A 17,578-nucleotide genomic window follows, 5' to 3' on the forward strand; every position below is an offset into this window, starting at 1 on the left:
CTCTGGGAATTCAAAGGCTGGGAGGTGTGGACCCTGAGTCAAGCATCTCTACGCTGTCTCAGGAGCACCCAGCATCTTAGTGTCACCGACTGTGGTCATTTCTGGCACTTTCTTACCTGAGGATGCCTTGAGACTTCCTTGGAGATTGTTCCAGGCTTGGCAGAGTGTCATGGGGCCAGCTGTGTGGACTCACGTTCTTGGGACTGATCTTTATAAAACTCATTTTGGAGAGTATCCAGGGCTGGACTTAGTCATATATGTGTTTCGGGATTGTTTCCAATGACCTTCTCTTCAGCAGGTGATTTTCTTTAGTTCTTTTCTTTTTATGTAGAATGGTTGGGTTTATTCATTTGTGTTAGTTTTTCAGAGTCTGTAGAGTCTGTTGAACCATTGTGAAACCAGGTAAGCCTGATATGCTCAAAGAGACTGTAGCCACAGATGGATTAGAGTCAGGGTCACCTAATGAGAAAAGATCTAACCAGCCACAGATGGTTTTAAAGGGCCTGGGAGCCAAGGAATGAGAGTAGCACTCAGAAACAAGGAAAAGCAGGAAAGTGGGTTGTCCCTTACAGTTTACCAAAAGTGATGTGACCTTGCCAGCGTCTAGCTTTTAACCCAGTGAGGCCTAAAGTAAACTTCTGTCCTCTAATACTGTAGGATACCTTTCAGCTTCTAAATTTGGTGAAAGGACAGACATATTTTTGCCAGTGCTGATTGCTCATTAATAAAATCTTATTAACTTTTTGAAAATTTAATATATGTATAAAGTGTATTTTCATTATTGTTTCCAGTTTCTACCACTGTGATGAATACCATAACCAAAGGAAGCTTGGAAGGAAAGGATTTAATGGGAAGCCAAGGCAGGAACTCAAGGCAGGAACCTGGAGGCAGGAACCAAAACAGAGACCACCAGAGGCACACTTATTACTAGCTTGTTTCTCATGGTTTGCTCAGTCTGATTCATGATACAATCCAAAACAACCTGCCCAGAGGTGTACGACCCATAGTGGACAGGCCCTCCTACATCAGTCATTCATTAATAAAATGTCTCATAGATTTTCTTATGGGCAAATCTAATGGAGGAAATTTCTCGTTTGAAGTTCCCTCTTCCCAGGTGACTCTGGATTGTGTCAAGTTGAATAATAATAATAATAATAATGGTATAATCATATCCATTCCACACTGCCTGTCTTCCACTCCTTCTCCTCTCCCCTTCTAACTACTTATTTTTTGTTTGGTTTTGCTTTTTAATAACCTACTGAGTCTAATTGGTACTTCATATATGAACATGAATGTAGGGCATCCACTGGAACATGAGCAACCTACAAAGAACCACACCCCTGAAGAAAACTGACTCTCTCCTGCAGTTGCTATCACTTGGTTCCTCAGCTCATTGGAGCCTAATGAGCCCCTCCCCCATCATGATAGAATATCGTCTGACCTGATCTCAAGAAGGTCTGGTGCATACAAACACAGCTGATGTAGGTTCTGGGGTGCGATGGCCCCAGCGTGTCCAGAAGACACTATCTTACAGCTGTTCTCTCCCTCTCTGGCTCTCAGAAACTCTCCTGCCCCTATCCTGCAATGCTCCCTGAGCCTTAGGAAAAGGCGAGAACAGAGAATGTGATAGATGTTCCATTTAGAGCTGAACACACCAGTCACTCATCCTCAGCAGTGTGACCAGTTGTGGGTCTCTATATTGGCCCTGTCAACTGCACAAGAAAGCTTTTCTGGTGAGGGGAAATTCCAGTACTAACCTGTGGGCATTAGGGCAAGTGTTCAAAAGATAGTTGTTCATTTAGCAAAATATTAGTAGTAGATTCTCTCCTAAAGTGTATGGCCTCCCCAACCACAGGCTCTTGTCCAAGTTAACTTGTACCAGCCATGAGTTCCTTCCTGTAGGAAGAGCTTTAAGTCTAATCAGAAAGCTGTTGGTTGTACTCATGACCTTTATGCCACTATTGTATCAATGATTATGTCTTTCTGGTCTAGTTAATATTGTAACTTATGAGGTTCCTAGCTGGGTAAAAATTAATGACTCTTCTCCCCATCTCCTATTTAACGTCTTGATAAGACATAGTTCAGATTTTCCAGATTGGAAAATATTTGCTTATCTTTTTCAATGGCAACAGAAAAAATATGGTAACAAAACAGAGAAAACAGTGATCTTAAATATAAACCCAATCATACAAAACTCCATTAACTATTAATGATGAAACATGAAAACAAAAAAGTAGAAATTGTTAAAGCATTAAAAATACTCAAGCTGACTACATTGTTGTCTATAAAACAGTTTCAATAAAAAGAAATACACTGAAAATAAAATAATAGGAAAGATATTTTATGCAAAGATAGATTATAACAGACTGAAGCAGCTCTAATATGACAGGATTTAAGAACCTCCCCAAAGTTACTAAAGGTAAGAGGGCTGTCTGATCATGAGACGTGAAAATCCACAGGAAGTAACATTTGTTATAACTGCATCTAGCAACAGGGAACCCCAAACTGACCATTGAAAAGACAAACGGATATTTTTGGCAATATTGACTATTAATTTTAATGCATGTTGAGTGACTCTTTTCTCGTATCTTTGGGGCCAGAGATACCGTGTCAGAGTTGGAGATATTTGCATAGATATTCCCAGCTGAGCACATACACCTAAAAAAAATCCTCACAATTTGAAATACTAAAAACTTAGAAAGTCTTTAAATATCATGCTGACACTCAATTCTTTTCTGATTTTGTAGGATTTCAGACTAGATTTTTGGATTAGCGATGTGCAACTTGTACCATACTCTAATAGCTGATGAAATGTTCAACTACACAGAAAAAAAACCAGAATATTAAAGTCTTGAACATCACTATCAACTAACCCAACCAACTAGGAATGTAGCTGAGCATTCCACCCAATGAAAGAATACCTTTAAGGAAGAGTTTTTTTTAATGTATTTCACTGAACTCGCAGTGCCGGTGAGATGACTCAGAGGGTGAAGGCACCCGCCACCAAGCCTGACAACCCAACCCACAGAAAGAGAGAACCGACTCCTGCAAGCTGCCCTCAGACTTTCATATGCTTATCACCAACATACACACCAAATAAATAAAATGTGAAGAAAGGCTAAAATTACACGCGTTATGTTTTGAGAACACTGTGGTATTATTGGAAGTAAATATGATGAGATGTCTCCATATGAAATGTTCAGAAAGAATAACTCCTTAAAGACCCAAAACCAATAACTGGTTGCCTAGATTGGGGGTTAGGAGTAGAGGTGGACCAAGAGTTGGCACTAAGAATACATTGGGGATGGTAAAAATGGTCTATGATTGGCTTGAAGTTACTGTTGCAATATATTTACTCATTGTGAATGAATTGCATGCTGATTACTGATGACTCAGTAAACCTGTATTTCACTTACTTATTCCTGTTGTTTTACAGGTTTAGAGAACACTATTACTACCCTCATCACTTTTACCTTCATCCAAAAGTTTATCTTTGGTGATTCTTGTATGTGAGTTGAGAGTGTTCTTTAGGGCATGGTAAATATTTAGAATGTTGATCTTCTAGTCAGAGCAAAGGTTGAAACAAGTTAGGGGAGTTCCCAGTTCCTTCTCTGGGATGTTACCAGAAGGAAAACCCTGGCTGGAACTTTGAAAGGAGCTTTACAGCTGCTTAATGCTGCAGCATATCCAATCAGTAGCAAGGCTTGCATTTGGGAACGTGGAGAAGAAAGGAACTTGTAATTGTGTGCATTTTCTTCCTGATGTCTATTAGAGATCTTACTATGTACAACCTAGACTAGCCTAATTTATCCAGTGCTTAAGGAACTGCCAATGCATTTGGAAAATCATTTTATGCTGAGGGACCATTGATGTACGCCAGTTGTCAGTATTCATACAAGTGATCTGAGCCTTAGATGGGTCAAAGACTCAATCCAATTCCATCTTGGGATCATTCCATAATTGTCCAGTGCATTTTACTGAGGGATTGGGTTAATAAAACAGAACTATTGTCATTTCTGATACCAAGGCAAACTCTCATAGAGTGGATAATTATCTTGATGGTGACAGAATTGATCACATTGATTAAATGGGGCTCCTGCCATAGGTGGTGCATACATCTGTAGATTTGATTTGATTTCCTCATCAGAGAGACTTTTAGAGGCATGGTCAGAGAAGAACTGTTTCATCACCTTGACTGATGGTGGAGAATAAGCTCTAGTGAGTGACCTCAGTGTGTAATATGGTTAATCCATGTCCTGAGATCTAAGGACAAGAGCCAGTTCTTGTAATTTCCACATGAAAGCATTGATGGAACCCTCAGGAGGACATGCTATTGACAGATCTTAGAGTTTAATTGTTTGCTAAGTTTCCTGAGCACTTCTTAGCTGGAGAGGACCTCTTAGGCAACCTACACTACACAAATTGTTGTGTCCCCATCACAGCCTCATTCCACCTTGCAGCAGGATGCTCAAGCATGACTGTTAGAATGCAGATAATTCGATGTTTATTGAGATCATCACATTAATATATTCCTATAAATAGTGCTACTACCCATGAACCCACTGCTAGTTTCTTAGTTCCCTGTTCTTTTCTACTTAAATCCTTTTTCGTTGGCCAACCAATCCTTTTAGATGAATCTATAGAATTATTTGTGCAGTGGTTGTTTCTCATTTAAATGGGAAGTAGATTCTGCCAGATACAAGCAAATACAAGAGGCTTTTTAAGGTTCTTAAGCATCTTCCTCTAGAGATGGGCTCCTGAATGTCTAATTCACCAAGGACTATTCTCAGGCCAAGAGAGAAGCTTACACAACAACTCCTTACCTCTATTGGGCTTTCTTTTTTCCCTTGGGAATTGTGTTGGCTAATTTTATGTCAACTTGACACAGGTTGTAGTCCTCTGAGAAGAGAGAACTTAATTGAGAAGATGCCTCCATAATGTTGGGCTGTAGGCAAGCCTGTAGGGCATTTTCTTAATTATTGATTGATGAGGGTGGTGCCCAGCCCATTGTGGGTGGTGCCATCCCTGGGCACGTGGTCCTGAGTTTATAAGAAAGCAGGGAGAGCAATCTTGAGGAGAAAGTCAGTAAACAGCACCCCTCCATGGCCTCTGCATCAACTTCTGCCTCCAGTTCCTTCCCTGTTTGAGTTCCAGTCCTGACTTCCTTTAATAATGGAATGCAATGTGGAAGCATAAGTCAAATAAATCCTCTTACCCCAACGTACTTTGGTCATGGTATTGCATCATAGCCTAACTAACCCTAAGAGAGAAATGGGCAATGATGGAAAATTATAAAATGTCAGAATATTTAAGAGGAAACTCTACAGCTATTTTAGAAGGCAGGCACCCTTCTATTCAACATAACTGAAGGGCCTTAATAATTACACCGAATAAGTGTCACTTGGTGACTCAGCATTTTACAGACTCCCAGTCCTTTCCCAGGGTCACTGTGGCATTTTACAGACTTTTCAGAGGACCTCCAGTACAAGAGACGAGTTTGTTCTTGGAAAGTTATTTTTCTAACCAAATGACACGGATTCACTGTAACTATTAAAGTTTCTGCCCTTAAAACTGATTTAAATTTAGGAATCAGCACGTTTTAGGACTAATGAAGTTTTAAAATGCATATAGCTCATTAATTCATATTTATACAAGTCATATTCTTTGATTTGGTAGAAAAAATTGTAAAAATATCTGGTAGATTGTCAAATCATTTTTAGATAGTTGAATCATTTCTTGGGAAGTTAAATAGAAAATACTTGCAGAACTTGTGGTTTATGAAAAGGCTCTCTAGTCTAATGAACAGTGACAGCCACACAAACTTAGTAACCAGAATTCTTGGGACACTTCTGGAGCCTCTTGGTATGTGCACTACAGTTAAGTGTTGGGCTGATGCACAGGGCTTGTATTCTGGGAGGAAAGAAGATGCGATCCTTTTACAGGGGGTACAGTTCTCTGGAAATGAGGTAAAGGTGTCAGGTAAGCCCAAAAGAAGAATGTGAAATTCTCAACTAACTGTACTTAAGAATTTCTTGCAATCTATGTTGAGCCTTTTCAACATTGAACATTGAATAACCATTTGTCATTGAAAATATACAAATCAACTGTGTGTAGCATTCTGTGGATATGGGGAAGATAGCCACAGCCAATCCCCAGCTAGGCAGGGTGGGGAGCAGCCCAAGGATGGGGCCAGGGTGACATTACTCTCGCATTCAGGGTGTTTTCCTGGGGTTGTGGGCTTTTCAGCTACGTACAGGCATCTCTTCGGAGTTCTCAGCAGCCAACCTGAAATCACTTCACAGTATCTCATGGTTACAGAGCCTGGGGATGACAGGATTGGAGGAGAAGTGTGGTAAATTCCAAAGCAGGGAGGTTCAGGGACCTCTGGCCTCAGGAAATAGCAAGGTCTTCCAATAAATAGAATGAGCCAAGTGAATAAAAAAGAAAAAAACCCTAAGGTTCAAAAGAATAAAAGCTAGTGAATAGATTGGCTGAGTATCGTGTATAAGACCATCTTATGAAAGGAGACATAATGTAACCCAGTGTAGCAGGTCAGCATCTTCACACCTGTGAAGCTCTCCCTCTTCACACGGGTAGAGTGGGCTTTGATAACTTGCTTGGGCAATATGAGAAGCCACTTCCCCATCTCTGGGTCTTCTCCAGAAAGCCAGTTTAGATTTCTCTTTGTGTCTTGTCTTGACCCTCAGAAGTCCCAGCATCTTGCCTTATACAGGACCTGATATTGTATTAGAAACCTCATTGTCTTTGAACTGTACACACAGGAGATGTGTTTGGGGTCTATTTCCACTCAGGGATGCAACCTAATTCCATGGACGCAGCCAGATGGATTGCATTAGTATTACTTGGCTATCTAACACGCACCTACTGTCTATGTGCAGGATTGATGTTTGCTTTTCCTGCACAAATTTGCTATCTGCCTACAACTTTCTCAGGAAGAACTAGGGTAAGCAAGAAATACACAAGTGCCACTGTCACCCATGAGGGAATCACAGTAAGTGGAGGCCTCTGTAATCAGATACACAGGCTCTGTGGAGAACAAGGTGCCACAAGAAGATCGTGACTAGGTGCCAAGGAAAGGGGAGTAGGCTCATAGTGGGAGGCTGGGCTCTAGTTGAGGAGAAATGAAGGAAAAGACCCCAGAGACATCTGAATAACTCTTCTTATAACCAAAGAGAAAACTGATATGCTGGGAGAAAAAAAAATTCCCCAGTAAGACACAGGCATTAAAATCTCCCCTTCTAAGTTGTCCTTCCTGTCATGTCTTTCTGCAGTCCCCAGAATTTCCCTGCTCCAGAATGATCAATTCCCTTTGCCTCCTCTTTCCAGGATGACCACTTCTCATTGGCTCCTCTTCCCAGGATAACCATTTCCCATTGGCTCCTTTTCTCAGAACAACTGCCCATTGGCTCCTCTCCCTAGGACAACCACTTCCTATTGGTTCCTCTCCCCACCTCCCATTGGCATCTCTTCCCAGAACAGTCACTTCCCATTGGCTCCTCTACCTAGGACAAACACTTCCCATTGGCTCTTCTTCTCAGGATGACCACTTCCCATTGGCTTCTCTTCCCATATCCCCACCTCCCTCTCCAGTCTCTGCTGATTTGTAGGTGAAAACAGAAATCAGTAGCCATGAATGTCCTCTGTCTTCCACTGAAGTGACTGGGTCCTACACACAATCCACCCTCCACTTCTTCAAGGAATCTGGAAGGGTCTTCCCTACACTACTCCTGAGTCATCTCCTGCAATTTACTCAAATTTCACCCATCTCTGCCTCCTCAAGAGTTGATCTGGAGTCTCCATGTTCTCTCTCCAACCCTCTTTTCTCTTTGTTCAGCCATTTGGGTCAGCACACAAGACATGCCCTAGTACTACCCTTCAGCAAATCTTACCCACCCCAGCATTTCACTCCATGTCCTGCTAGAACCTCTTACGAGTTCACTGACTGGATCCTCAAAATTGGTGCTTCTCTCAGGTCACTCCTCACTCCACTTTTGTCCTCTCCCAGCCACACTACCTGTGACGGGATAACATTTCCAAAGTGTAAATCAGATTATGTCACCCTCCTAGTCAAGCCTTCAGGTGGCTTCTCAATGCCAGCAAACAGACCCCAGCTCTTTAACTCAGCTGATGGGATACCCTCAGGTTTGCTGGCTTACTAACTCCATCTCCCTTCTTCCTACTCTGTACCACCAAGTTTCCACCACCCTGGACTTGAAACTTTGATGGACTTTCACATGCCCACCTCTTTTCTGTCACCCATGTCTGTTGAAGGATGAGAGCCGCTTGTTTGTCCTGGCTGCCTGGCTAGCTTACACCCAAAATAACCACACAGAAACTGTATTAATTAAAACACTGCTTGGCCATTAGCTCTAACTTCTTATTGGCTAACTCTTACATATTAGTTTAACCCATCTCCATTAATCTGTGTATCACCACGTAGCAGTGGCTTACCAGAGATTCTAACTGGTGTCTGTCTCCGGTGGAGGATCCATGGCTTCTCTCTGACTCTGCCCTTTTTCCTCCCAGCATTCAGTTCTGTTTTCTCTGCCTGTGTAATTTCTGCCCTATCAACTAGGCAAAGGCAGTTTCTTTATTCATTAACCAATGAAAGCAACACACAAACAGAAGGAACTCCTACACCACATGTCCCAACTAATGAGCCCCTCTTGGGAAGACTGTCACCAACCCCATGTAACTGACTGTTCCCTCACTCATGTTAGCCTGCTGACCTTCACCAGACGTATGTAACTGACTGCCCTCTTGCTCTGTTAGCCCTGTGACCCTTTTTGTCATTTATCTGAGTTTCAAGAGCTCCCTTCAATAGGTCATCCCAGCATCTCAACTTACTTTCCTTATTTGTAGTTGGGTTTTTTTTTTTAACTCTTCAGCTCTCTACTCTTTGGGGGGCCCACCACCCAGCTCCCAAACACATAACATGGAAGCTTATTCTTTCTTATAAACGCCTGTTCTTAGCTTGGCTTGTTTTTAGCCAACTTTTATTAGACTATCCCATCTACCTTTTGCCTCAGGGTTTTTATCTTTCTCTGTTCTCTATACCTTTCTTTACTTCTTCCTCTGTGGTTTGCCATGTGGCTGTGTGGCTGACCCTTAGTGTCCTCCTTCTAGATCCTCTTTGTTTCCAAGATTGCTCCTCCCATTTGTTCTCTCTGCCTGCCAGTCCTACCTGTCCTTTCCTGAACGCTATTGGCCGTTCAGCTCTTCATTAGACCAATCAGGTGTTTTAGACAGACGAAATAACACAGTTTAACAAAGTTAAACAAATGCAAAATAAAAGAATGCAGCACATCTTTGCATCATTAAACAAATGTTCCACAACATAAACAAATGTAACACATCTTAAAATAATATTCCACAACACTTGTTTTTATATAAATACTGTCACATAGAAATATGTGCTATTTCTATTCCCCTGTAGTAGAAAATAGGTTCCTATGAACAGCTTGCTAATTTTCCTTGTTCAATAATGTACCCTAGTACCTCCAAAAGAGTCACTGGCAGAAGCATGCTTAATCAATACTTTGTGTCTGACGAAACCAGGCTGCCAACCTTGTGCTTTGTGGCTTCTACCTTCCCTTCCGAGGGTGTGTTTCATTTACTAGTGTTAGCCCCACTGCTTTGGGACATTAAAATCTTTTTGTTTAAATTCTTATGTGTTAACTGTTGAGGAAGAAAAAAATGGCCCATTTTCTCTCTCCTTCCCCACATCTCTAAAATGCCTTTATTTGGTGTCTTCAGAATATCTTGACTAATTCTGCCCTTCAGTTCCTTGGGCACACAAGGGCTCATTCACAGCTCATTCACAGCTCACTCACAGCTCATTCACAGCTCTATGAACCCTTTTTGTTCGATCATTTTTACGTTTTGAGTGCTTTTCATTACCCACGTTCTGCTCCTGCTAGGGTTAGGCAATGCTTTCCTTGTCTCCCTCCCTTCAGCTCCTGGATCAGCTCTCGCCTACTTTCTGCCTCATTGAGTTTCCTGTTCTCAGTGCTTCGTGTAAGTGGGACTGGGGAGCATTTGTTCGTCCATGTCTGACTAATTCTGCCTAGCTTAGTGTTCTCAAGAATAAGAACCAAGACTTACGGCCAGATTACCCACTCTGTGACATGGGCGGTCAATCTTGGCTCTTGTTCGACTATTTGTCACCATAGGTGCCATGGACTTCAGCAAGCTTCAGTTTTCTCATCTGTAAAGAATGGGGAATACATGTGGAATCATGAGAAGTAAAATATGTAATACTAAAAGATTTTTAATCCATTTTAAACTCAATGAATAGTTACTCCTTTGGGAATCTTAAAGCATGTATTTTTCAAAAAAAAAATCTATAAAAGCAATTCAGCTGGCAGTTTTTGGTACTGATTTTCCTGAGAGATTAAAGCAATGATATATTGATTTCCACATTCTCTGTATGTTTTTAAACTCAAATAATGACAGACCCGCTAAGATTTTTTGCCCCACTTTGTAGGGATGTGCTTACCTTGCTATGCCGACTGCTCTAGAGGCAGTGGGGCCTGGGGTAGCAGAGACCATGAATGAAGCGGTCTACAGTCTCAGGCCATAACCAGCTTTCTTCAGAGCATCAGACAGTTTACAATCGGAGGGTTGGGGGGAGTCACCTGAGGAAAGTGTCCAATCACAAGGGCAAGCACACATGGAAGGCAAGCCACATGGGGCGAAAGTGTGTTTTTTCTGTAGAGGCACACAAACAAATAACAATAGCCAGCTGTAAAGAATAGTCTGAAGTAAACCCACTCCTATGTGCTACACTGGGGAGGGGCACAAAAGCACATTCTAAAGACAATTTCGTGTTCTGAAGGAGCTGAGATCACAAGACTATTGTCTGGTTTTCCTGGAGTTTTCTCGCAAGTCCTCAGAATTCTCCTCACATGACTCCATTCTTGAGCCGTGTTCTGACATTGCTGCAGTTAATGGTACCTAGGGGAAATCATCTCAGATTAACCCAAATAAGAATTTAAAAGCTGAAGAATAAGAGCACACTTATGCAAAGGAAAAGAAAAGACAGATAAAACCTTGCTTTCCTGTATGTGTTCATTGTCCCATTGGTTTGATCTTAATAGACATCTAGAGAGTGCCCCTCCATGTTCTGAACCTGTGCTCTGGCACCTTACCTCCCCCAGGTCTGCGTTATAATGATGAGCTCGTCAGAGATGGACAACGTGGTTTCTTAGGAAAATATAAATATATTGGAGGGTTTCTAATACATAAGCATCATCTCTCTTCAGCAGATGCTATGGAAAGCAGATACTTACCTTCTGCATGGTGGGAATTGGACTTGCAAGGCTAGCAGGGCCTTCCTCGTTTTGCTACCTAAAAATGAGAGAATATTTAGAATTGAAAAGAAGCAGACAGCAATGTCATTATATGCCTTGAGTAAGATAGAAGGGACCAGAACTGAGAAATATTTCAGGTATACAAAATAGTAATTCCCTTTCTCCTGCTACCTGCTTTGAGTGGAGTTTTCAGTCCTTGGCCAACAAAGGACTGCTAACAGTGCATTAACTGGACACGGCTGTATGCACCAGTGATGTCCACAGCAAGTGGCCATCCTCCCAGTCAGCGTCTCTGAAGACTGTCACTCGTAGGCTCACTGATACCCTAATGTTCAGCATGGCAAGTGTGCACATCTGCTTGTCTGCACTGACCTCTTTTCTTCAATTTACTAGGTTGTGATGTAGCATACATCACTTCTTCATGCTTCTTCATGGAATACATTTTGTATGTATTCCACAGAAAAGGGATATTAATTAGGTCTTGCATTGGAGGAGTGATGAAGTAGGGGGTGTTTAGGATGATGTCCAGATATTTAGATATTCAGAACCCATCGCCATGGTTGGGGTTTTATGTGTTCCATGTTTAACTGGTTGGAGGGTTCTCTCCATGCCCACTAGAGAAAGAAACCTCACAAGAGCAAAGAATTTGTCTCCTCTGCTCACGTAGTGCTGTGCAGTTCATGGAAGACAATGGGTTCCAGAATATAATGATGGAACCATGGAATTATGGCTGGAAGAAAACTGGGAGGAGAGTGATGGAGCTGAGGTTATGCATAGGAGCTGTGGGGCCCAGGGCAGCCTGGCCACACATAATGGAACCCAGGCCATGTGGGGCCCAGGACACACAGCTGCCATAGCAGGCAACACCAGGTTCCAGGAAAAGCCATAAGTTGACATCACCCACGGACAGCCAGCATCTAAGGGGAAGTACCTAACAATCAAACCATTAGATTAGATTAGATCACCAGAAGTCCCTGAGCCCAGGACTCACCTATTATCCTTTTGTCAAGACCCCTAGACAAATGTCAGCCAATCAGGGTCCTGAACCCTGGAAATCCCCTCACCCCAACCTCTACTATTATATAAACCCTGCCCTGACTGGTCTTGAGACTCTCTGATCTCAAACATTGTGTCAGACAGATGGAGAGACCAAGTTTAAGCTTGAATAAAAGCTCTTTGCTGTTTCACACAGGACTCAGTCTCCTAGGTGGTTTCTATGGGACTCTGGGTATAACAGGAACTATAGCTGAGGTTATATATAGGAACTACAGCCATAGGGTACAGGACTATAACTGTGGGGTACAGAAACTACAGCCGTGGAGTACAGGAACTACAGTTGTGGGATACAGGAACTACAGCTGTGGAGTACAGGAACTACAGCTGTGGATACAGGAACTACAGCTGTGGGGTACAGGAACTACAGCTATGGGCTATAGGAACTACAGCTGTGGAGTACAGGAACTGCAGCTGTGGGGTACAGGAACTGCAGCTGTGGGGTACAGGAATTACAGCTGTGGGGTACAGGAACTACAGCTGTGGAGTACAGGAACTACAGCTGTGGGGTACAGGAACTACAGCTGTGGGGTACAGGAACTACAGCTATGGGCTACAGGAACTACAGCTGTGGAGTACAGGAACTGCAGCTGTGGGGTACAGGAAATACAGCTGTGGGGTAGAGGAACTAAGGCAGTGGGGTACAGGAACTGCAGCTGTGGGGTACAGGAACTAAGGCAGTGGGGTACAGCAACTATAGCTGTCATGTGCAGAGGCTATAATTATGTCATGTAGGAGCTATGGCTATAGTATATAGGAACTATAGCTACAATACAGTTGTGCAGTGCTCAGCCTTACGATGGGGACAGGAGACTTGTGGGAAAGAGGACAATCTAACAACTGCTAGTAAGTCTTTAAGGGTATAATCACTGAAAGAGAAAAACCAAGGACAGAGAATAGTAAAGTTTCTCTCCTGAAGGGCTCAAGCCATGGCTGTCCCTGTAAGCTAATGGGAGGGTTAGTGAGGGCAGTTAGGGAGAATGAGCTATAAACCTGAGCATTGGATCTGTTTTTCAGGAGAGAAGGATATGTTATTGAGATGAGATAGAATTACTTCCCGTTGTCTTGAAAGAATACTTTGGGGGATTTTGAAAATGTGGGCATGCATAGAAACCCACAAGGGATGGCTATATTATAGGTAGGTAGGTAGATAGGTAGGTAGGTAGGTAGGTAGATAGATAGATAGATAGGTAGATAGATAGATAGATGATAGATAGATAGATAGATAGATAGATAGATGATAGATAGGTAGATAGAGATAGATAGAGATTGATTGATTGACTGATTGATTGATTGATAGACGTTATAACTCAGTAGCATGGGAACTGACTAGAGATGGCTCTAACATAGATGTTATAACTCAATAGCATGAGAACTGATTAGAGTCCACTTGAGAACAGAGGGGATCCATGAATGAGCAGTAGGCCAGCATGGAGTGTCAGGTGGAGAATGGAGAGACAGCAATGGAGCAGATGTGGCAAGAGAAGATGCTCTGCTGCTCTGGGGTCTGAAATGGACCCTTCCTTCCAGGGGTTCTCAATTTTAATGTAGATTATTTAAGCATAAACCTACTGATCAGTCAGTCCTATAATCTGCCTTCAAATCTCATTTCATTCAATCTAGGAGATATATGTTATAACTCATCACACACACATGCATGCATACACACACAAACATACCTTACACACACATGCACACCTGAGCACATACACACACAGACATACATACACAAATAGACACACATATAAACACATACACACACTTACACACATCTACATACATACACTTACACACATGCACCCATACACTCACAGAAATACCTACACATATACTCACACACCCATACACATGCACACATATACACACATAAAACATATACATGCATGCACACAAATACAATGCACACATATACACATGCACTCACACATATACACACATATGCTCATAGACATATATACTTACACATACATACATATACACAAACACACATATATACATATTAAAAGTTCTCTAAAGAATACACACCATCCCTATGGGTAACATGCAGATGGCCCTCATCTACTTCATTTCTTTAATGCTGGTCACAATGCATTAATCTGATTTCAGTCCCCATTAGCAGGTCATATGAAATTTAAAAATATTAAATAAATAAATAAATGAAAAAACACTGTATATAACTTTCATGCAGGAAAGTAATGAGTTGGGAAAAGAGCATATTGGGTTTACTTTTTATTTTTATTGTGTATTGTTCATGGTACTGAGTTACAGGACTTTTTCATACACGTAAATACAGTATGTTGAGCATATTCCTCCCCATAACCTCCTAGTAAACCCTCCCGTCTCCCCTCCAGTCCTTCCCCAGGGCTACTGTGGTATCTTACAGACTTTTCAGAGTTATCAAGTGTTATTCCACACCAGCTCTACAAGACAGGTACATAATGGATATCAGAGATTAATATAATTTTCCAGAGCTCGGGGGCAGAAGCTTCCATCCAGGCAGACCTTTTGTTTTGAATTATTTTATTTTCAATTGACCAGCAACAATTACACAAATATTATCTACTTACAGAGTCTAAAATAGATACGTTGGTATGTTTATATCATGTAGTGGTTAGAACTTATCAACAAATCTTTTCGGTACTTATAAGGCTTCTGAGCTGAAAACATGTGGAATCCATACTTTTAGCAACTTTAAAATACTTCTTTTCAAGCACTGGCTGTACTGTCTGCAGACGGACAATAGAGCGCTCACTGACAAGCCCAGATCCATCTTCACATACTACTGGTTACACAATCGCTTTGAGGCAAAGGTATAAATAAATCCACCCTGGCTCCGCTCCTTTTGTTCAAGTCCCCTCTTGGCTTTGGACTGTAGATCATGAGAGGCCTAAATAGCCATGTCATCAGTGGATCTAGCATTCCCCGGTGGCCTTTAATAAAGATGTGTGCATTGTTCATGTAATTGCACCTGTACCTGCGCTGGGCTGACTGGGAGAGGATAATAGGAAGCCGCGTTCCTCTCTGCCAAGACACAGCCTGTGCGAGTTTCATTAACAGGAGTCCTAAAATAAGTGACCTTTCTAATCCCTGGGGACTGGTCCTAACTGCAGTGCATGTTTCCTTTCCTCCAAAGGATTTAACAACACAGAGAGAACGTGTGACAAGGAGTTTATCATACGGAGAACGGCCACCAACCGAGTCCTCAATGTCCTCCGCCACTGGGTCTCCAAGCACGCACAGGTAACCCAGAAGTTCTGGTGACTGCTTTCAAGTGTTTTATGTTTAAGTGAACTTTTTCAGTCATTACACACATAAACTGTCCCCTCGCACACTGTGGTTAGAAGCCCTGGGAGTTAGAAGCAAAGATGTAAGGAAAAGGCATTTATATTTCCAACATTGCTATTTCACATCTACGGATAATCCGAGGCACATTGGTAAACTGGAGCTCCCCCATCTTTGAGGCAGCACCCCCTCCCATGCTACAGCAATGGTCACAACTGCACTAGAGCATCCTGGGGTTACATTTCTCAGGGTCCCCTCTGAAAGTGGAGCTGTGCTCCAGAGGCCTCCATCTTCAGTAGCACCCAGAACCCCTAGAGGCAAACATCACAGTGCCCCCATCAAGGCCAAACATAATTTTTATCTGGTCAGGGAGGACTTTCTTGGACCAATTCACAAAATTTGCAAAATTCACAAAGTCTTATCTTGTGTCTTTTTATTGTTTTGGTTCCTAGTACTCTGTCTTTAAGTTGAAAGAAATCTCACGGTTTTCAATTCAAAAGGTTTGTAGAATTTATTTCCCTTTTGCAAAATAAAGCCAGTCCCCTCTTTACCTTGTTGGTTCTAAGTATGCACAGTCTTTTACGGGCTTCGTGTCAGGCTTTCCTGGACTCAAAGCTTGCTAGTAGTCTATAATGAGTGTTGGATAGAAAGACCAGGCTCTGAGTGGCTCTGACCACATATGTGACAGAGCTTCAAGATCATTCTGCATTAAGCATGAAGTACAGCACAGATGTTTGTGATTGGGAGAGAGGCTGGCTCTTTTCATCTCTCTGCAGTTAGCCGTGAAGCACACTTTGCAGACATACTTGCCCCATGCCATTGGGCATCTGTCTTCATTCTACTAGTTCTGTGGTGCTGGGCACACGGCAGATGTCTGCTTGGTTATTGTTGAGCTGAGTTTACGTTTTTAATGACGCCACTGTTCACTTTCTCCACGAAGTCATTTTCTGTCCTTTAGCTTTCAAAGGAAGCCAAACACGGGCTGTGTCTGCCAATGGGCTCACAAGCTGGGCTCTGCGCTACAGTGTGTGTGTTGAAATTGCTGTGAAAAGGAAACATTTTCATGAAGCATGCACGCACACGTGCACACAGGCATGCACACACACGTGCACGCAGGCATGCATACACACACACCTCCTGCTGCAAAGCCTTGTGTATTATTTGCACAATTCCCAGGTCTCTGAAGGTGTCAGGGTTATGCTGTTCTTGGCTCCTGTGGTCACTGTGATCTTCTGAGGAACTTCCAGGCTGGCAAGTCAGCCAAGACCTGTGTCTTACTCATGAGGCTGTTGCAGACTTGATACATTTCAGGGCAATTCTGCGTTTGTTTGTTTGTTTCTGAGTTGTCTATTGATCAGTCATTCTGAAGAGACTCTGTCTACCTGAGAAATGCCGCAGACACTGGATGATCTGGAAGAGGAGCTGTGGCTCTGACTTTGGGTTACAGTTTTCTTCCTCCCACTCAGGGGAATGTCTGAATGGCCAGAGGAGGAACCATTCGGATATTCCTCACCATGGGCTCAGGGAGAGCCTCCAAAAGCATGAGATCGGACAAATGTCCTAGTCACGCAAAACCACTTCCTTCTCCCAAAGAATTTACACATTGAGCAGAATTGGTACTCTTTTCTGTTTTCTCTCTTATTTGTCTACTAACAAAGGCTGGGCTGGGTGTAAGAGCCACTAAGATCCACGTGGTCTCTGACTTCAAGAAGTTTCCAGTTATAGGAACAGGTGGCCACTCTCAGCCATTGTGCATAGTGTCATTCCTGGCTCTCCCTCTGGTTCCTCTGCTCGCCTTAGACAAAGGTGGAACAAAGGAAACAAAGACTTCACACCCTAAGGGGAGGTACCAGGCCATCTCAGGAGGATAAAAAGAGCTCTTGAAAGCAACCTAGCCACAGTTGTGTTCA

At 42.5% G+C, this 17,578-nt stretch overlaps 1 protein-coding gene across 5 annotated transcripts in view; it reads left to right on the forward strand.

The window, feature by feature from the left end:
* The window catches only part of Rasgrf2 (Ras protein specific guanine nucleotide releasing factor 2), a 214,846-nt gene that overhangs the window by 165,743 nt on the left and 31,525 nt on the right, over nt 1–17,578 (forward strand). For all 5 annotated transcript variants that reach the window (XM_038323695.1, XM_038323697.1, XM_038323698.1 and 2 more), the window contains one exon: nt 15,520–15,626. In XM_038323695.1, the coding sequence (XP_038179623.1) occupies nt 15,520–15,626 (107 nt within the window). The remainder of the gene's footprint in view (nt 1–15,519; nt 15,627–17,578) is intronic.

Source organism: Arvicola amphibius, chromosome 3, assembly GCF_903992535.2.
Source record: "Arvicola amphibius chromosome 3, mArvAmp1.2, whole genome shotgun sequence".
NCBI classification, from domain to species: Eukaryota; Metazoa; Chordata; class Mammalia; order Rodentia; family Cricetidae; genus Arvicola; species Arvicola amphibius.